The sequence below is a fragment of the Nerophis ophidion genome, linkage group LG04, assembly GCF_033978795.1.
Source record: "Nerophis ophidion isolate RoL-2023_Sa linkage group LG04, RoL_Noph_v1.0, whole genome shotgun sequence".
Lineage (NCBI taxonomy): Eukaryota > Metazoa > Chordata > Actinopteri > Syngnathiformes > Syngnathidae > Nerophis > Nerophis ophidion.
Window position 1 is genome coordinate 13,605,966 of NC_084614.1, and position 25,000 is coordinate 13,630,965.

The window sequence follows — 25,000 nt, forward strand, 5'->3', positions numbered from 1 at the left end:
AACCTCAGTAAAACGAGTAAAACCTGACGGTTGAAAGGACTTAAATAAAGACGTGGGAATTAATTGGAATTTAATGAGATCAACAACAAAAAAGTAGCCAATCACTGTTTTTAAAAAAATGAAGTTATTTCGTTTTCACTTGTCAATTCTGAAAAAAAAAAAAAAAAAATCCACTTGGGGACTGTCTATCTGTGTTGGCCCCGTGATGAGCTGGCGACTTGTCCAGGGTGTACCCCGCCTTCCGCCCGATTGTAGCTGAGATAGGCGCCAGCGCCCCCCGCAACTCCGAAAGGGAATAAGCGGTAGAAAATGGATGGAAAATGGCACTTGGGGACTGTCTATCTGTGTTGGCCCCGTGATGAGCTGGCGACTTGTCCAGGGTGTTCACCAACTTCCACCCGAATGCAGCGGAGATAAGTTCCAGCACCCCCTGCGACCCCAAAAGGGACAAGCAGTAGAAAATGGATGGATAGATGGATTAATAAAGTACTTCTGATTCTGAGTTTTTAATTTCAACAATTGGTTTTACACACCTGCGATGAGGTGGCGACTTGTCCAGGGTGTACGCCGCCTTCCGCCCGATTGTAGCTGAGATAGGCACCAGTGCCCCTCGCGACCCCAAAGGGAATAAGCGGTAGAAAATGGATGGATGGATGGAAAATAATCCAATAAATAGCCACTTCTCCTGAAGGTCATGTGATAAGAGACACGCCCATCCATCCATTTTTTACCACTTGTCCCTTTCAGGGGTTGCTGGAGCCTATCTCAGCTGCATTTAGGCGGAAGGCGGGGTACACCCTGGACAAGTCACCACCTGATCACAGGGCCAACACAGATAGACAACATTCACACTCACATTCACACACTAGGGCCAATTTAGTGTTGCCAATCAACCTATCCCCAGGTGCATGTCTTTGGAGGTGGGAGGGGCCTATACCCAGGTGCATGTCTTTGGAGGTGGGAGGGGGCCTATCCCCAGGTGCATGTCTTTGGAAGTGGGAGGAAGCCAGACTACCCGGAGGGAACCCACGCAGTCACAGGGAGAACATGCAAACTCCACACAGAAAGATCCCGAACCCAGGATCAAATTCAGGACCTTCGTATTGTGAGGCACATGCACTAACCCCTGTACCACCGTGCAGGTTGATGACACAACCTCGCCCTAAATTCAGGCCATAAGTCTGAACTGAAAAAAATATGAAAAGATCTGAACCTAAAAAAAAAACCTTTAACTGTAAACTGCCTCTAAACAGAAGCTATAATACAAAAAAAGTGAATCATATTTTTTTTCACACTGAAAAAAAGTGTGCTATTTATTTTCAATACATTTATGTTCAATATCAAAACTTGATGTTTCAGTTTCTAAGTTTTTCAAAACTGTTCCCCCAAATTTAGCTCCATAAGACGTCTTCCGGAAACAATGGATGTTGTACTTTTTTAATTAAAGTCCTTAAATAAATAATCGAAGCAACAAAATGCAAATCAAAATTTTTTTCTCATGGAATTAATCAAGGATTTGCTGCAGCCCTGAACGGAAATGTTGCAAATTTAACTAGGACTTGTTTTTTTTACAAAGTCCTTTGCAAGTCTCATTAGAGTTACAATTTGCATTATTTTGGCTTGTTTTTGAAGTGGCAGTTACTGATTTGGGCTTGCTTTTATTGGTCTGTACGGTAAGTTGTTTCTTTTCTTCACCTCTTTTTTCTTGTCATCCTGCCCGCCTACAAACACACACATAGCGCAATTACACTAAAGATAGATTTAACAAATGAATCAATAAAAATATGTTTTAAAAAATTCCATCATGGAAATAGTCTTTGTTAGGAATTATTCTTACATTTGTTTTATTGTCAACAGTCCATAAGGTGGTGCAATATTAGCATCATAATACATATATATTTATATATATATATATACACATATATACACACACACACACACACACACACACACACACACACACAGTGGGGCAAAAAAGTATTTAGTCAGCCACCGACTGTGCACATTCTCCCACTTAAAATGATGACAGAGGTCTGTAATTTTCATCATAGGTACACTTCAACTGTGAGACACAGAATGTGAAAAAAAAATCCAGGAATTCACATTGTAGGAATTTTAAAGAACTTATTTGTAAATTATGGTGGAAAATAAGTATTTGGTCAACCATTCAAAGCTCTCACTGATGGAAGAAGGTTTTGGCTCAAAATCCCACGATACATGGCCCCATTCATTCTTTACTTTACATGCTTCACAGTAGGTATGGTGTTCTTGGGATGCAACTCAGTATTCTTCTTCCTCCAAACACAACGAGTTGAGTTTATACCAAAATGGATACATGGATGATACAGCAGAGGATTGGGAGAATGTCATGTGGTCAGATGAAACCAAAATAGAACTTTTTGGTCTAAACTCAACTCGTCATGTTTGGAGGAAGAAGAATACTGAGTTGCATCCCAAGAACACCATATTTACTGTGTAGCATGGGGGTGGAAACATCATGCTTTCGGACTGTTTTTCTGCCAAGGGGACAGGACGATTGATCCGTGTTAAGGAAAGAATGAGTGGGCCATGTATCGTGAGATTTTGAGCCAAAACCTCCTTCCATCACTGAGAGCTTTGAATGGTTGACCAAATACTTATTTTCCACCATAATTTACAAATAAATTCTTTAAAATTCCTACAATGTGAATTCTTGGATTTTTTTTCTTCACATTCTGTCATTCACAGTTGAAGTGTACCTATGATGAAAATTACAGACTTCTGTCATCATTTTAAGTGGGAGAACTTGCACAATCGCTGGCTGACTAAATACTTTTTGCCCCACTGTATATACATACATACACACATATACATATGTGCACATATACTGTATATACACAAATATATATACATACATACATACACACATATATATATGTATGTATATATATATATATATATATACACACACTATAAAAACTACAAAGTTTTATATTTTCCTTTGTTCCTTTGTTTTATATTGTAGCAACATGGTGGTTAACGTTTTGGAGACTTGTGTATGCGTGTGCATGTTTATATATATATATATATATATATATATATATATATATATATATATATATATATATATATATATATATATATATATATATATATATATATATATATATATATATATACCCATTTATATATACACATATATACATTTTTTACCGCTTGTCACTTTTGGGGGCGCAGGAGCCTATCTCAGCTGCATTCGGACGGTAGGCGGGGTACACCCTGCATAAGTCGCCACCTCATCACAGTGTATATATATTTATATATATATATATATACATACATATATATACACAAATATATACATACATATACACACACACACATATATATATATATGTATATATACACATTTCCATACATACATACATACATGTATACATATATATACATACATATATATACACACATATATATACATACGTATATATATACATATACACACATATACATATATATATATATATACACACACACACACATATGTATATACATATACACACATGTATATACATATACACACATATGTATATACATATACACACATGTATATACATATACACACACACATATATATACATATACACACACACGTAAATACATATACACACACGTATATACATATACACACACACGTATATACATATACGCACACACATATATATACATATACGCGCACACACACATATAAATATACACACACTAGAGATGCACAGTTTGCGGTCTCATCCGTGGAGTCCGCGGATAAACCGCGGATCGGGCGGTTGACATGACGAAAAAATAGATTTTAAATAGATTCGGGTGGGTGGTGGTTGAACCGTCCGGAAATATTTGATATGCATGGTTCTGTGATTAGTATCTTTTGCCATTTAGGACCCGTGTCATAAAGCGAAGAAGACAATAAGTGACGCTAATATTCTTCTGAATGACTGCCGGTAGTCACCCAGATAATAAGTATTAGGGCGTGCTATGAAGCCATTGCCTTTGACGCCTACTACAACATCTACGGTCTGCTTGTCAGTCCAGCATCATTTTGTGTGTGGCTTCCGCAGCTACACGGCCACGACTGCAAGGCATACTGGGTAACACAGAGTACACTAATGATTGTGATATAAACAATTTTAACACTCTTAGTAATATGCGCCACGCTGTGAAGCCACACCAATTAAGAACAACAAACACATTTTGGGAGAACATCCTCACAGTAACACAACATGAACGCAACACAACAAATACCCATAATCCTTTGTATTCATGACACTTCCTGACTATTTTATACACCCCTAGTAGCACACCCCGCCCCCCCGTTCGGTTGTAAGAGGGGCGGGGTTGGGGGCGCGGAGGTGTAAAATATATTCAGGAGTGTCATGAATACAAAGGATTGTGGGTAGTTGCGTTTATGTTGTGTTACTGTGAGGATGTTCTCCTGAAATGTGTTTGTCAATCTTGTAGGGTGTAGCTTCACAGCGTGGCGCATATTAGTAAGTGTCAAAGTTGTTTATATCACAACCATCAGTGTACTCTGTATCACCCAGTATGCCTTTCAATCTTGTACGTGTTATTGCGGAAGCTGCGCACAACATGTTGCCGGACCAACATTCAGTTCGTACATGTTGTTGAAGGTGTCAAAGGCAATGGCTTCACAGCACGCCCTTATACTTATGAAGATAAACGCTACTGAATAGTTGCGGGAACGTTAGCGGCTCCATTTGTCATCGTTACTCTGTGAAACAAGTTTAAATAGCTCTGTGAGTGGTAAAGGCGGACAATCTCTGTTGGATATCGGCGGGCGGTTGGCGGGCGGGTACGGTCCTGCTAAAATGTTGGTACGGGTGAACGGCGGGTGGATGGCAACTTTGGAGATGCGGATGATATAATTACCTATCCGCGCATCTCTAACACACACACACACACACACACACACATATATATATATATATATATACACATATATATATCCAATATCTAAGTTACATTTGAACCAGTGTGGGTGACACTGGGAGCAGGTGGGTAAAATGTCTTGCCTAAGGACACAACAGCAGTGACTAGGATGGCGGAAGCGGGGATCGAACCTAGAACCCTCAAGTTGCTGGCACAGTCTCTCTACCAACCGAGCTGTACCGCCCCAGGTGAAGTCGCTAACTCACCTGACGGCCCGGATGAGCGTCTTCACGGCGGGAATGACTTCATCCATAGCCACTTCACAGTAGCCTCTGTCCTCCACGCTGTCCTCTCCCAGCCCGTCCGCTGTGGAGACAATTGTGAGGGGGCGTGGCCAGAACCTGACGGGGTGAAGAGCGTACCGTCGGCGGGCGGCCGCGCTTTGAGGCGCAGCGAGGTGCGGAAGCGCGTGCGGTCGTTGAAGCTCCAGCTCTTCTGCACCTTCCCGGGGCTGGCGTTGTCGGGGACGTTCTCCTGGCTGGGGGAGCACCCCACGTTGGAGGCGGGCGGCTGCGGCGAGGCCTTACTGCGGATGGCCTGGGCGGATCGGGAATTGTTCATCCTGATGCGATCCCGGAAGCCTATTTTACTGCTGAGAGGGAAAGAGTTTGTGAGCTCCTTTGGGCGTCCACGTTGGACCCGTGCACCCCCAGAGACGCTGTGAGCTCGTTAGCCAAGCACAAAACAACTTCAGCATCAGCACCAAACCTGACACCTGATGAGTCACCATGGCGACCAATAATTGGATTTATTTAGCACAGCTACAAAGGCGCCCGAATAAAAAAAGACACGCTCTCTTAATCTCGTCAGTGGAGCGATGACGACTGCGTGGCTAAAATGTCCCGAGTCATCGCAACAGTATTCCACAACAACGCCAGCCAGCGAGATCCGTCGAGTCGTCGGCACACACCATGAGCTTGATTCCGTAAAATGATGATATACTCGTTTTTTTTCCTGTGTGCGTTGCGTGAGAATGTCTTTCATGTGAGCTGAAGCTGCACAGTGAAAGTCACACTATGTCCACACAAACACTGACACTGTGGATTTGTTGACATTTGTCCACATGCTAAATCATTGATCAACTAAGTCTTACTTTTGTTTTTTCCAATAAAGATAATAAAGCAAACAGGGTGGACATTTGATCAGATTTTTAACAAACTTAGACTTGATTTCATGTGCAATTTAAAAACATTTTTATTATCCATTTCTTTACTGGAACTAAATTAATGTTTTTTTTTCCATTTCATCACATACATACATACATAAGCTAAATTGATATACCTATTTTTTATATAGTTAAGATACTAAAAACAAAATATTTGGAATAAATCCAATAATTTAAACAAAATATACAAACATATATTTACATTTATTGATTTTATATACTGTTGTCATGTAAGTAAATGTATATAAAAAAAAACATCCGACACATTTATTCATTTCAAACAACAAAGCAAGTTTTTTTTTGCTGTTTTTTTAAACTAAATTTACATATTTTTAAATTAATTCATTATAAAATTTACACAGTTATCTATTGTGCCTTTTTCAGAAATGACTTTCTTCTTACTTTTAATGAACACATTTTTAGACAATATTGTTTAATCTACATTACGGCCAAATGCAAAGTAAATTATTAAATTATTAACTTATAAAAAAAATTCAAAAAAATACATAAATAAATAAAACTACAGACATGGTGGTTATTTTATCCGATTTTTAATAAACTTGATTCCATGTCAATTACATTTTTTTTTATGGTTGATTATTAATTTCTTAATTGGAACTAAATCAATGTTTTTTTTTCATTTAATCATTAAATGAATTGCAATATACTTTATGTAATAAACAACTCTACACATTCTATTACTAATAATTGCAATAATATTAATTTACACAAAACACTATTTTTATTTTACCTTATATATATATATATATATATATATATATTTTTTTTTTTAGGAAATACATATAAACTAAATTAATATACCTTTTTTTACACAGTTAATATAATTTAAAAAAAAACAGATTTAGAATAAATCCAATAATTTAAACAAAATATATATACATATATTACAATTTATCAATTGTATATACTGTTGTCATGTAGGTACATTTATATTTAAAAAAAAAAGATCATTGGAAGCATTTAATAATTTCAAACAAAGCAAGTATTTTTTTTTGCTGTTTATTTAAATTTAAATTTTTTTTAAATGAATAAATTGTAAGATTTACACAATTTATTATCTATCGTGCCTTTTCCAGAAATAACTTTCTTCTTATTTTTAATTGAGTGAATTTTAATTTTTTTTAATGCAGATGCCGTGTGGACGAACATGCTTTGGACAAAACGGTTATTTGTGGACATAGCGTTAGATGGAACACAATTTCATCTTTTCCGAAGCGTCAGGAGAAAAGCAAGAAGAGAAAGATTGGAGCACTTAAAAGCTTGTAAATAATAAAGCGCAGGCAAAGAGTGAGGCATGCTGAATGATTTATACGCCAGGCGAGGGTTTTGGCTTCTTTGGTTTCATCGCCGTCCGTTAGCATTAGCTTCCAATTAGCATGCTAGTAAAAACCCTGGTCCCCGAAACGCATGCTTTGTGTTGCTTCAAAGGGCGCCAACAAGCAAAGTCTGAAGTCCATTAATGGCGTTTCCAAAGCAGAGCTGCATTAGGGTTAGGGTCAGCGCTTCTATTAGGTCACGCAACAGCAAAGAAGAACCTGGGGGTTGCTATGATATGCGGTTATGCATCAAGCAGCATGAGAGAGTTTTTTTTTTTGTTTTGTTTTGTGTCAGCTCTGCTTGGCGAACGTCAACAGGCAAGGCGACCAAGCAAAACGGTCGCCGTCGTCGTCGCTGTCGTGCGCCTTCGTGCACAGGCCGGTTGCCGCGGATACCTCTGCTTGCGTCCGGCATGAATCCGGAAGCGGCCTCGCTTTTTAGCGAGGAGTTGACTGGGGAAACACACAAGGCAGAGACGGTGAGGAAAGGGGGCGGAGGGGTGGAGAGGAGGCGGGGCATGCGAAAGGGGGCGGGTTCTCAATATTCCAATTAGCCCATTAAATATACACAATTATCGGCCACTTTATTAGGCACACCTGCACGCAAATGTAAAAAAATTAAGTGTTTTCGCTAACTTATTAAAATATCCCGGCTGACATTTTATTTTAGAAAACCGCCTCTCTGAAAAACAATAAATGACTTTGTAAAGCCACATTTTTTGGTTATACGTAAATCAATCTTTTTATCTGCCACAATTTAAAAGTAAATAACTCCAGATTTATTAAATTGAATAAATAAATAAATTCATTAAAAAGATACATTCAATTAGAATTAATTAAAATCAAATGTGAAGGATTGAAAAAAAAAAATCAAAATGAAATTAATTAATCCCTCATTTTTAACAGATTGACGGCACTAAAAAATAGTTTTAAAAATAAAAGCCAGAATAGAAATTGACATATATTTTTATTAAATTAAAATAAATGCCTATTCAAATTATTTGACGAATTGAAATAATAAAACATTAAATAAAAAAAAATTAAAAAAATTATAATACTTGTTTTAACTAACTATATAACATTCTTTATATCATAAATATTGTGAATATTATAGTAACTCGAAATTTTATTTGATTCTGATTCTTCGGTTGACAATTTTAATAGGAATCCAATATACAATTTATTATATTTCTTTTTTACAAAACAAGTAATATTTTGTTAAAATTATATTTATCATTTTAAATATCAATATTTAAAACAATTAAATCTATCTAGTAAAAGTACTATGTAACTAAGGTGTATAAAAAAAACAATTATAGATATACTTAAACAAATTTATACTATTGGAATGGCAAATACGATGGTGAAAGTCGGATAAATAATAAATGAATAAAAAAATTACATAAATTAAATAAAAAGTACATTTTTAATCACATTAGTTGGCGAATTAGAATAATAAAACATAATAGGCTTTACAATTGACAACAGCTCATCTTGGCTGCTGACATATGATGATATAAAAAATTACAAGATACATGATCAATTAAAATAAAATAATAATCAAATTATTTGAATAATTAAACTAATAAAACATAATAAGCAAACGACAATACCAGTTTAAACAAATTATTATGTTATTTTTTCAGAATTATTTAACATGTAACTGTTACAACAACTTACAATTTAACTCAGTTCTCGATGCTTTGGGTGACCATTTGATTAGGAATCGATTAAAAGCTATTCTCACAATATATTCTTTGTTTCTTAAAAATTATCATTTTAAAATGTTTTATGTGGAAATAATATTGCATATGTTGTGTGGTTGCCTTATAAAAACATCAACGTTTTGACAAAAAGCATAAAACAAACAAAATAATAGTTCAAACTTAAGTGTTAAAAGTAAAAAAAAAAAAAAATAAATAATAAAGCATCACTTTATGAGTGGGGAACCTTTCGGATCTCAAATATATTTAGTAGGATTTTATTTAACTTTTCACTGTGATGACTCAAAAATATTAAATAATTAAAATCAATGGTGTCCTGCATTATTGATCTTTGAGGGCTTTAATTGCTAAATAAAGGAACTCTCCTGAAGGAATCAATAAAGTACTATCTATCTATTTAAATACTGCATATTTCAGTTTTACTATAAAAAACAGAATTTTCTTTGACAGAAAAGGCATAAAACCTTGTTTGTTTTACTTTAAATCAACCTCAAGTTGATATAGAGATTTACTGTAAGCAGTAAATAAAAAATAATAGTAATAATTTGACTTATTTTTAACATTTTAGTGACTGAGACCCTCTATGCTCCCCAGGAGCCCTAAGGATTAAAAAAAATTCCATATACCGTATTTCCTTGAATTGCCGCATATATAGTATGCGCGTGCCTTGAATTACTGCCGGGTCAAACTTGCTTCCCAAAATAATTAGCGCATGCTTAGTATTACCGCCTGGTCAAACTCGTGACGTCACGAGTGACACTTCCCCTGTCATCATTTTCAAAATGGAGGAGGCTGATTTCAATACCGGTAATTTGAAATTGCATAAAGGGAAGAAGATTAATAGCTATTTAGTAGGATTTAAAGTCCAAGCTTACATCACACTCAAATTTTTACTGCATACCTTTGGTAAGTGCCGGAGTGAGAAGAGGTTTTAAAATAATTAGCGCATGCTTACTTTTACCGCACGCCTTTGATAAGTGCAGGAGTGAAAAGAGGTTTTAAATTAATTAGCGCCCTGGCGGAAATTCAAGGAAATACGGTATTTTGTTATGGTTTGAAAATGAAAAATATCAAAATGGCCCCCGCATGCTTAAATTTTTCCGTGTGCCGCCCTCTGTGGAAAAAGTTTGGACACCCCTGTACTATGTAAATATGACGCATTAAAACAGGGGTCGGGAACCTTTTTGGCTGAGAGAGCCGTGAAAGCCAAATATTTGAAAATGTATTTCCATGAGAGCCTTATATTATTTTTTTTAACACTGAATACAACTAAATGCGTGCATTTTTAAGTAACGTCAACCTTTTTGGAGTACAATAACCCTCATATTCTTTTTGATAACATTTTTATTTTGAAGCTAACCAATAATAAATAGAATATTTCTTACCATTAATGCGCCTTCTTGAACAGATGCGTTAGAAAACGAATGGATGGATTAAAATGCTGGAGAATGTTTTGTATTTTGAACATTATTTTTAACTCCGGTAGTATTAATTTCTTATTGTGTTAGGCAATGTCATCTAAGATTAATCTGAGAGCCAGATGTATCCATCAAAAGAGCCACATCTGGCTCTAGAGCCATAGGTTCCCTACCCCTGCATTAAAACAATTGCCTATATAATTGTAATTTTTTCACTGTGTGGCCAAACATGGCTGTGAAAATCTAAAAAAAAAAAATTAATAAAGTTTTTTTATTGCATCTGCCCTGCAAGTGTGCCTAATGTTGTGGCCTATATGGCTCATTTTGGATTATGGAGAAGCTCAGTGAGGAGTCAGGGTGTGGGGGGCATGCAACAGCAGAGTATATTCATCATGGCGAGGACGCCTCCTCCAGTCAAAGCCGCCAAAGCGTCCGACTCCTGTCCCGTTTCAAGCGCCTCCGTCGCGCTACTTTTAAAAAGGCAAGACAACCAGAGACAGCAAGGCGCCTCCCCCAGAATGGAGGAGGAGAGTTAAAAGCGCCGCAAACGGTGGTGAAGCACAAACCTGCACGGAGCTTCTGCCTTCCTGAGAACGCGACAGGGAGGACGATGGGGGATGGATGTCATGGCAACGACACGATGGGGCAAAAGAGAGGGGCAGAAGAGTAAAAAAGGTGAGTCAGCGGCGAGCGTGAGGCCATGATGATGATGATGGTGATGAAGAGAATGAGCTAAGCAGACAGAGAAGGGGGCGGAGCTACAACAGTGGTCTCAGGTTAGTGCAATAAGTCACCGTTAGACACGCAACGACACAAAAAGCCATCGTGTGTGTGTGTGTGTGTGTGTCCCTGTCGTGTGCGAGCTGCATACCTGTCCCCCGACAGGTAGGGGGCGCTGTAGGGCCGCAGCCCTGACAGCGGCGTGTGGTAGGAGTTGTGCAGAACCTTCTTGTTGGTGTTACGCTGTCGCTGGAGGTGACTGAACAGTAGCGTCAGTTCTCTGACACCCACGTGCACAAAATAAACAAACATGACAAATTCAACACAAAAACTCAACAAAAAGGACAACAGAAAATGATGAACTGAAATCGAAAACGCCACAAAAAGGCCAAATGATTGGTCCACAGGCCCGAAAGAAGGGGAGGAGGATGGTGACGCAACATTCGCACAGTGGAACCTCCGCTGTGCAACACGACGGCAAGCGGAAGAAAAGCTCAGGGATGGAACCACTCAGGAAGGGCGCCAATCACGGTGACGACAACCATAGAACAGGAAGTAAACCTGTGTCCTGGCTGCTCAGTACAACACTACGGCGACAATAAGTCGTTTAGTTGTGAGAAGAGAGTCGCCTCTCAGGCACACACACGCTCTCGTCTAAGTCGTTTACCTCTATTTGCACTTCACACATGCCGTCACTAAATAACGAATATTATTTTTTTATTTTAATTTACTTTTTTTATACATCCCCAAAAAACAGTAAGCACTTTTCATTTGTTTTAAGCTTATTTTCGCACTTGTATAACACTTAAAATCGTTACAAAGTTTCTATACACTTGTATGATACTTAAGAATGTTAAAAAGTATTTATACAGTTGTATAATACTTAAGAACGTTAAAGTTTTTTATACACCTGTATGATAATTAAGTGTGTTCAAAAGCTTTTTATACACTTTTATAATACTTAACATTACAATTTTTTACACACTTATATGATACTTAAGAACGTTAAAGTTTTTAATACACTTGTATAATACTTAAGAACGTTAAAGTTTTTAATACACTTGTAGGATAATTGTGTTCAAAAGCTTTTTATACACTTTTATAATACTTAACATTACAATTTTTTTACACACTTATATGATACTTAAGAACGTTAAAAAGTATTTATACAGTTGTATAATACTTAAAAACGTTAAAGTTTTTGATACACTTGTATGATACTTAAGAATGTTAAAAAGTATCCATACAGTTGTATAATACTTAAGAACGTTAAAGTTTTTATACACTTGTATGATAATTAAGTGTGTTCAAAAGCTTTTTATACACTTTTATAATACTTAACATTACAATTTTTTTACCCATGATACTTAAGAACGTTAAAAAGTTGTTTTATACAGTTGTATAATACTTAAGAACGTTAAAGTTTTTTTATATACTTGTATGATACTTAAGAGCGCTATAAAGCTTTTTTGTACACTTGAATGATTAAGAATGTTCAAAAGCTTTTTATACACTTTTGTAATACTCAACGTTACAAAGTCTTTTATACACTTTTATGATACTTAAGAGCGTAAAAAATCTTTTTTATACATTTGTATAATACTTACGTTACAAAGGTTTTTATACACTTATACGATACTTAAGAACGTCGCAAAGTTTTTTTTATATAGTTGTATAATACTTAAGAACGTTAAAGTTTTTTATATACTTGTATGATACTTAAGAGCGCTATAAAGCTTTTCTGTACACTTGTATGATAATTAAGAATGTTCAAAAGCTTTTTATACACTTTTGTAATACTTAACGTTACAAAGATTTTTATAAACTTTTATGGTACTTAAAAGCGTAAAAAAGCTTTTTTATACATTTGTATAATACTTAACGTGACAAAGGTTTTCATACACTTATATGATACCTAAGAATGTTAAAAAGTATTCATACAGTTGTATAATACTTAAGAACGTTAAGGTTTTTTATACACTTGTATGATAATTAAGTGTGTTCAAAAGCTTTTTATACACTTTTATAATACTTAACATTACAATTTTTTTACACAGGATACTTAAGAACGTTAAAAAGTTTTTTTATACAGTTGTATAATACTTAAGAACGTTAAAGTTTTTTATATACTTGTAAGATGCTTAAGAGCGCTATAAAGCTTTTCTGTACACTTGTATGATAATTAAGAATGTTCAAAAGCTTTTTATACACTTTTGTAATACTTATCGTTACAAAGTTTTTTATACACTTTTATGATACTTAAGAGCGTAAAAAAGCTTTTTTATACATTTGTATAATACTTAACGTTACAAAGGTTTTTATACACTTATATGATACTTAAGAATGTTAAGTATTCATACAGTTGTATAATACTTAAGAACGTTAAAGTTTTTTATACACTTGTATGATAATTAAGTGTGTTCAAAAGCTTTTTATACACTTTTATAATACTTAACATTACAATTTTTTTACACATGATACTTAAGAACGTTAAAAAGTTTTTTTATACAGTTGTATAATACTTAAGAACGTTAAAGTTTTTTATATACTTGTATGATACTTAAAAGCGCTATAAAGCTTTTCTGTACACTTAAATGATGATTAAGAATGTTCAAAAGCTTTTTATAGACTTTTATGATACTTAAGAGTGTAAAAAGGTTTTTTTTATACATTTGTATAATACTTAATTTTACAAAGGTTTTTATACACTTATACGATACTTAATAACGTCACAAAGTTTTTTTATACAGTTGTATAATACATAAGAACGTTAAAGTTTTTTATATACTTGTATGATACTTAAGAGCGCTATAAAGCTTTTTTCTACACTTGTATGATAATTAAGAATGTTCAAAAGCTTTTTATACACTTTTGTAATACTTATCGTTACAAAGTTTTTCATACACTTTTATGATACTTAAGAGCGTAAAAAAGCTTTTTTATACATTTATATAATACTTAACTTTACAAGGTTTTTATACACTTGTATGATACTTAAGAATGTTAAAAAGTATTCATAAAGTTGTATAATACTTAATAACGTTAAAGTTTTTTATACACTTGTATGATAATTACGTGTGTTCAAAACCTTTTCATACACTTTTATAATACTTAACATTACAATTTTTTTACACGATACTTAAGAACGTTAAAAAGTTTTTTTATACAGTTGTATAATACTTAAGAACGTTCAAGTTTTTTATATACTTGTATGATACTTAAGAGCGCTATAAAGCTGTTCTGTACACTTGTATGATAATTAAGAATGTTCAAAAGCTTTTTATACACTTTTGTAATACTTATCGTTACAAAGTTTTTTTTACACTTTTATGATACTTAAAAGCGTAAAAAAGCTTTTTTATACATTTGTATAATACTTAACGTTACAAAGGTTTTTATACACTTATATGATACTTAAGAATGTTAAAAAGTATTCATACAGTTGTATAATACTTAAGAACGTTAAAGTTTTTTATACACTTGTATGATAATTAAGTGTGTTCAAAAGCTTTTTATACACTTTTATAATACTTAACATTACAATTTTTTTACACACTTATATGATACTTAAGAACGTTAAAAAGTTTTTTTATACAGTTGTATAATACTTAAGAACGTTAAAGTTTTTTATATACTTGTATGATACTTAAGAGCGCTATAAAGCTTTTCTGTACACTTGTATGATAATTAAGAATGTTCAAAAGCTTTTTATACACTTTTGTAATACTTATCGTTACAAAGTTTTTTATACACTTTTATGATACTTAAGAGCGTAAAAAAGCTTTTTTATACATTTGTATAATACTTAACGTTACAAAGGTTTTTGTACACTTATACGATACTTAAGAACGTCCCAAAGTTTTTTTATACAGTTGTATAATACTTAAGAACGTTAAAGTTTTTTATATACTTGTATGATACTTAAGAGCGCTATAAAGCTTTTTTGTACACTTGTATGATAAATAAGAATGTTCAAAATCTTTTTATACACTTTTGTAATACTTAACGTTACAAAGTTTTTTATACACTTTTATGATACTTAGGAGCGTAAAAAAGCTTTTTTATACATTTGTATAATACTTAACGTTACAAAGGTTTTTATATACACTTGTATAATACTTAACATTACAAAGTTTTTTATACACCTGCATGATACTTAAGAACGTTCAAAAACTTTGTTATACACTTGTATGATACTTGAGAAGGTTCAAAAACTTTTTTGTACACTTGTATGATACTTAACCTTACAAAGATCTTCATACACTTGTATAATACTTAAAATTAAAAAGTTGTTTTATGCACTTGTATGATACTTACAAACGTTCAAAAGCTTTTTTATACACTTGTATGATATTTAAGAATGTTCAAAAACATTTTTATACACTGATATGATACTTAAGAACGTTCAAAAGCTTTTTTATACACTTGTATAATACTTAACCTTACAAAGTTTTTTATACACTTGTATGATACTTAAGAATGTTCAAAAACTTTTTTATACACTTGTATAATACTTAACATTAAAAAGTCGTTTTATGCACTTGTATGATACTTACAAACGTTCAAAAGCTTTTTTATACACTTGTATGATACTTAAGAATGTTCAAAAACGTTTTTATACACTTGTATGATACTTAAAAACATTCAAAAGCTTTATACACTTGTATATTTAAGAATGTTCAAACACATTTTTATAAATTTGTATGATATTTAAGAATGTTAAAAAGATTTTTATACACTTGTATAATACTTAAAAATGTTACAAAGTTGTTTTATACACTTGTATAATACCTAACGTTACAACGTTTTTATACACTTATGCGATACTTAGGAACGTTCAAAAGCTTTTTTATACACATGTATGATACATAAGAACGTTAAAAAGCTTTTTATACACTTGTATAATACTTAAAAACGTTACTAAGTTGTTTTATACACTTGTATAATACCTAACGTTACAACGTTTTTATACACTTTTATGGTACTTAAGCATGTTCAAAAACTTTATACACTTGCATATTTAAGAACGCTAAAAGCTTTTTATACACTTGTATAATACTTAAGAATGTTACAAGGATGTTTTATACACATGTATAATACCTAACGTTACAACGTTTTTATACACTTGTACGATACATAAGAACGTTCAAAAGCTTTTTTATACACTTGTGTGATATTTAAGAATGTTAGAAAGCTTTTTATACACTTGTATGATACTCAAGAACGTTAACAAGTTTTTTATTCACGTGTGTGATACTTAAGGACGTTGCAAAGCTTTTTTACACACTTGTATGATACTTAAGAATGTCAAGACATTTTTATACACTTGTATGATACTTAGGGATGTTAAAAAAGCTTTTTAAACACCTGTATTATACTTAAAAACTTTAAAAAGTGTCTTATACACTTTTATATTACTTCAATATGTTCAAAATATGTTATACACTTGTAAAACAGAAAAATATTAAACAAATATTTAATATAAATAAATAATTAAAAATCAGTTAAGAAGAATAGAACACTTTTTTATACCCTTGCAAAACAGTTAAGTTAAAACGTTTTTAATACGCTGGTATAACAGCTAGGGAGAATAAAAGGCATTTTTTACACTTGTGTAATACTTAGGAACCGTAAAGATTGATTTTATAAACTTGTATAATATCTATGAACATTAAAAACTTTTTATTACACATACACTTGTATGATGCTTAAGAATGTTAAAAAAGAAATTTTATATACTCGTAAAAGACTTAAGAACGTTAAAAAACATTTTCATACACTTTTAAAACAGTAAAAAAAAGTTAGAAGACGTGTTTTTAAAACACTTGTATAATACTTGATTGTGTTAAAAAAAAAACTTGCAAAACAATTAGCAATTTAAAAAAGTATTTTATATGCTGGTAAAACAGTTAGGGACATTAAAAAAGCATTTCATACACCTGTGTAATACTTAAGAACGTTAAAAGCTTTAATACACTTGTATGATACTGAAGAACTTATATACACTGCTATAATACTTAAATATGTTTACAATGTTTTTCATACACTTGTAAAACAGTTAAAAACATTCAAACATGTTTTTTATATGCTGTTAAAACAGTTAGGCATGTTAAAAATAATTTTATACGCTAGTATAATACTTAATAATTGTAAAACAAATTTTTATAAACTTGTATAATACTTAAGTACGTAAAAACACTTTTTCATACACTTGAAAAACAGCGAGAGACGTTAAAAAGCCTTTGTATACACTTGTAAAAAAGTTGACAATGTTATAAAGCATATTATACACTTGTATTTTCCTTGAGAACTTTTAATACACTTATAAAAAGTTAGAATTGTAAAAAAGTTAATATAAAAAAGCATTTTTTTACACTTGTATGTTGATTGAGACCTTTAAAAAAATGTATACACTTGTAAGACATTCAAAAATGTTAAAACTATTTCTATACACTTGTATAACACTAATTAACTTTTAAAAGCACAATGCATGAAACTTGCCTTAAACTCTAAAGGATTATTGATTTGATCAGATTCTGGTTTTATTAAACAGCAGCTAACTTATTTTTACACTTACCGTATTTCCTTGAATTGCCGCCGGGTATATAGCATGCGCCTGCCTCGTTTCGCAAAATAATTAGCGCATGCTTAGCATTACAGCCGGCTCAGGATTAACGCCGGGTGAAACTCGTTTCGCAAAATATTATTTTTATTAGCGCATGTCTATAATTTCCGCCGGGTCAAACTCGTCACGTCACGAGTGACACTTCACCTGTCATCATTTTCAAAATGGAGAAGGCTGATTTCAATAATTTGAAATCGCATAAAGGGAAGAAGATTAAGAGCTATTCAGTAAGATTTAAGGTCCAAACTATTGAATATGCTAAAAAGAACAGTAAGCGGCTACGTTTTATTAATATACCGTAGCTGCGTGTGTCAAATATGAGTCATTAAATGACTCCCGCCTCCTGGTGGTAGAGGGCGCTAGTGATCCTTCTTGCGACTACTCGGCTGCAGAAGAAGTGACAACAAGCAGCAAGAGTAAGCAGCGGTTGTTTAATTTTTCCTCTTGCTTGCACTTTTAACATGGAGGATTACATATCTAAAATAAAACAGTTTTCTAAACTGGAATTTCAATCGAAGCAGGAGGTATCAAAGGAAGATCTCCATCGAGACAGAGAGACTTTTAAATCTGAAGAAAGATAAGGAAGACTTCTATAAACAAGTTATCGATGCTTTTGATCAGAAGGAGCTGCGCATGGACTTCATTTATAAGTAAAGGTAAGACCATAATAACGTTTTTTTATTTTTATTAAATCTGCTTTTCATGATGGTGTCCTTACATCACACTCAAATTTTTAAGCGCGGACCTAAATTTACCGCATGCCTTTGATAAGTGCCGGAGTGAGAAGAGGTTTTAAAATAATTAGCGCCCGGGCGGCAATTCAAGGAAATACGGTATATGACATTAAAGAACCTTAAAAAGCTTGACGCATTAAGTTAATTCGCGTGTCAATGTGTGTAAGTGTCAGTCATGAATTATGAAAGAGTGAGTAATTTTGACTTATTTTCGTTTTATCGACCAGAAGTTTGCAATAAAGAACGGGAAAATGCAACTGCCAGTACACTTGAGCAAGGCTTCAAAAAGGCCACAGCTTGACCCTGAACAGATCATTTGTGTGTCCTTTGGCGTGTTGGCCATGAGAGGTTCCACTGTATACAATGTGTGTGTTGTCCCCTCCTTTCAAGCAAATTAGTCACATTAATAAATAATGCACAATGTAAGAAACCACTGTGTGGAACACAAGGAAATCAAATAGAATCAAAAGGTGTGTTGGGGTATTATATATTGGGGTCCAATTCTCACTACACTTCACTAGGAGCCAGGAGGTCATGACAAGCAGCAGGTGTGTGTGTGTGTGTGTGTGTGTGTGTAACTAGGACGTCTGCACGTGTTCGTTTGCAACTAGCAAACAGCTCAAACAGGCTATCAAACACGTGAGAGCGCTCAGCGGCGGCGTACCTGAAGGAAGGCAGCATGCTGTCGTAGAAGTACCAGGTGGCTGTCAGGTACGAGTGTTTGGCGTCTGTGGAGTAGAGGCGCCACGCCGCCTAGCAGGCATAAACCAACAGGATTCATATGACAGCGCAGCGAGTTTTGATTGGACCTAACTTTTCCTTGCGGAGTGATACACACACACAAACACAAATGCACATACACAGTATCATGTTAGACCCGCTCGACATCCATTGCTTTCCTCCTCTCTAAGGTTCTCATAGTCATTATTGTCACCGACGTCCCACTGGGTCATTATTGTCACCGATGTCCCACTGGGTGTGAGTTTTCCTTGCCCTTATGTGGGCCTACCGAGGATGTCGTGGTGGTTTGTGCAGCCCTTTGAGACACTAGTGATTTAGGGCTATATAAGTAAACATTGATTGATTGATTGATGTATACATATAAACACAGACATATATATAAAATAAATATATACATATATGTGATGTGTGTGAATATATATATATAAATATACATACATATATATGTATATATGCATACACTTATACATATATACGGATATATAAATATATATGCATACATGTGTGTATATATATACACATTCATGCGTATGTATGTGTATATATATATACAAATATATGTATACACATACATATGTATAGACACACATTTATACACAAACACATAAATACACATACATACAGTATATATAAATACACTGACATATATATATATATATATATACATAAACGCATATATATATATATATATATATATATATATATATATATATATACACACACACATATGTATACAAATATAAATACACGCACGCATATATATACACATATATACACGCATATATATATACACATATATATACACGCATATATATATACAGACATATATATACAGGCATATATATATACACATACATATACACACACATATATATACACATATACATGTATATATACATATATACACACATATACATGTATATATAAATATATACACACATATACATATATATATACACATATAGATACATACATATATATAGATACATATATATATACACACACACATATAGATACATATATATATATATATATACACACACACACATATAGATACATATATATATATATACACACACACATATAGATACACATATATATATATACACACACATATAGATAGATATATATATACACACACATATAGATAGATATATATATACACACACATAAAGATACATATATATATACACACACATATAGATACATATACGTATATATATATATATATGTACACACACACATAGATACATATATATACACACATATAGGTACATATATATATATGTATACATACATGTATATATATATATACATATATATATATGTGTATATATATATACACACATACATATACACACATATATACAGTATAAATACACACATATACACACAAATAGATATATATATACACACACATATATATATACATATATACACTATATATATACACATGTACATATATACACACATACAGTACATACATACACATTTACATATATATATACACACATATACATATATACATACATAAATTCATATATACACATATATATATACATACATACATATATACATATATACACATATACATACATACATATATATACACATATACATATATACATACATACATATATACACATTGACATACACATATACATACATATATACACATATATATACACACATACATACATATATACACATATATATACACACATACATACATATATACACACATACAGTCCATACATACACATTTACATATATATATACACACATATACATATATACATACATAAATTCATATATACACATATTTATACATACATACATATATACATATATACACTATATATATACACATGTACATATATACACACATACAGTACATACATACACATTTACATATATATATACACACATATACATATATACATACATAAATTCATATATACACATATATATATACATACATACATATATACATATATACACATATACATACATACATATATATACACATATACATATATACATACATACATATATACACATTGACATACACATATACATACATATATACACATATATATACACACATACATACATATATACACATATATATACACACATACATACATATATACACACATACAGTCCATACATACACATTTACATATATATATACACACATATACATATATACATACATAAATTCATATATACACATATTTATACATACATACATATATACATATATACACATATACATACATACATATATATACACATATACATATATACATACATACATATATACACATTGACATACACATATACATACATATATACACATATATATACACACATACATACATATATACACATATGTATACACACATACATACATATATACACTGCGTAGCTCGGTTGGTAGAGTGGCCGTGCCAGCAACTTGAGGGTTGCAGGTTCGATTCCCGCTTCTGCCATCCTAGTTACTGCTGTTGTGTCCCTGGGCAAGACACTTTACCCACCTGCTCCCAGTGCCACCCACACTGGTTTAAATGTAACTTAGATATTGGGTGTCACTATGTAAAGCGCTTTGAGTCACTTGAGAAAAGCGCTATATAAATATAATTCACTTCACTTCACTTCACATATATATACACACATACATACATATATACACATGTATATACACACATATATATATACACACATATATATACACACATATATATATACACACATATACATATACACACATAAACATATATATATATATATATATACACACACACATATACATATATACATACATAAATTCATATATACACATAGACATACATATATACATACATACATATATACACATACTGTATATACACACATATATATACACACATATACATACACATATATACACATACATACATACACATATATACATACATAAATTCATATATACACATTTACATACATACATATATATACACATATACATACATATATACATACATATATACACATATACATACATACATATATATACAAATAGACATATATAAATTCATATATACACATATACATACATACATACATATATACATATATATATACACATATACATACATATATATACACACACACACATATAGATACATATAAATATATACACACACATAGATACACATAGATATACACACACATATATATATACACACACATATAGATACATATATATATACACACACATAAAGATACATATATATATATATATATATATACACACACACACATATAGATACATATACGTATATATATATATATGTACACACACACATAGGTACATATATATACACACATATAGGTACATATATATATATGTATGCATACATGTACATATATACATATATATATATATATGTGTATATATATATACACACATATATATACACACATATATACAGTATAAATACACACATATACACACAAATAGATATATATATATATATACAAACACATATATATATATATATACATATATACACTATATATATACACATGTACATATATACACACATACAGTACATACATACACATTTACATATATATATACACACATATACATATATACATACATAAATTCATATATACACATATATATACATACATACATATATACATATATACACATATACATACATACATATATATACACATATACATATATACATACATACATATATACACATTGACATACACATATACACATATACATACATATATACACATATATATACACACATACATACATATATACACATATATATACACACATACATACATATATACACATGTATATACACACATATATATATATACACACATATATATACACACATATATATACACACATATACATACACAGTATCATGTTAGACCCGCTCGACATCCATTGCTTTCCTCCTCTCTAAGGTTCTCATAGTCATTATTGTCACCGACGTCCCACTGGGTCATTATTGTCACCGATGTCCCACTGGGTGTGAGTTTTCCTTGCCCTTATGTGGGCCTACCGAGGATGTCGTGGTGGTTTGTGCAGCCCTTTGAGACACTAGTGATTTAGGGCTATATAAGTAAACATTGATTGATTGATTGATGTATACATATAAACACAGACATATATATAAAATAAATATATACATATATGTGATGTGTGTGAATATATATATATAAATATACATACATATATATGTATATATGCATACACTTATACATATATACGGATATATAAATATATATGCATACATGTGTGTATATATATACACATTCATGCGTATGTATGTGTATATATATATACAAATATATGTATACACATACATATGTATAGACACACATTTATACACAAACACATAAATACACATACATACAGTATATATAAATACACTGACATATATATATATATATATACATAAACGCATATATATATATATATATATATATATATATATATATATACACACACACATATGTATACAAATATAAATACACGCACGCATATATATACACATATATACACGCATATATATATACACATATATATACACGCATATATATATACAGACATATATATACAGGCATATATATATACACATACATATACACACACATATATATACACATATACATGTATATATACATATATACACACATATACATGTATATATAAATATATACACACATATACATATATATATACACATATAGATACATACATATATATAGATACATATATATATACACACACACATATAGATACATATATATATATATATATACACACACACACATATAGATACATATATATATATATACACACACACATATAGATACACATATATATATATACACACACATATAGATAGATATATATATACACACACATATAGATAGATATATATATACACACACATAAAGATACATATATATATACACACACATATAGATACATATACGTATATATATATATATATGTACACACACACATAGATACATATATATACACACATATAGGTACATATATATATATGTATACATACATGTATATATATATATACATATATATATATGTGTATATATATATACACACATACATATACACACATATATACAGTATAAATACACACATATACACACAAATAGATATATATATACACACACATATATATATACATATATACACTATATATATACACATGTACATATATACACACATACAGTACATACATACACATTTACATATATATATACACACATATACATATATACATACATAAATTCATATATACACATATATATATACATACATACATATATACATATATACACATATACATACATACATATATATACACATATACATATATACATACATACATATATACACATTGACATACACATATACATACATATATACACATATATATACACACATACATACATATATACACATATATATACACACATACATACATATATACACACATACAGTCC

The 25,000-nt window shown here is 31.7% G+C and overlaps 1 protein-coding gene across 4 annotated transcripts in view; it reads right to left on the reverse strand.

The window, feature by feature from the left end:
* LOC133550944 (potassium voltage-gated channel subfamily KQT member 4) overlaps positions 1 to 25,000 on the reverse strand; it is a 136,915-nt gene that overhangs the window by 11,559 nt on the left and 100,356 nt on the right. The window contains exons 8-13 of one of the 4 annotated variants that reach the window (XM_061897111.1): positions 19,365 to 19,453; positions 11,493 to 11,621; positions 11,188 to 11,208; positions 7,876 to 7,932; positions 5,340 to 5,569; positions 5,184 to 5,283 (exon numbers count right to left, since the gene is read on the reverse strand). In XM_061897111.1, the coding sequence (XP_061753095.1) occupies positions 5,184 to 5,283; positions 5,340 to 5,569; positions 7,876 to 7,932; positions 11,188 to 11,208; positions 11,493 to 11,621; positions 19,365 to 19,453 (626 nt within the window). The remainder of the gene's footprint in view (positions 1 to 5,183; positions 5,284 to 5,339; positions 5,570 to 7,875; positions 7,933 to 11,187; positions 11,209 to 11,492; positions 11,622 to 19,364; positions 19,454 to 25,000) is intronic. The other 3 variants (XM_061897112.1, XM_061897113.1, XM_061897115.1) reach the window with 3 other exon arrangements.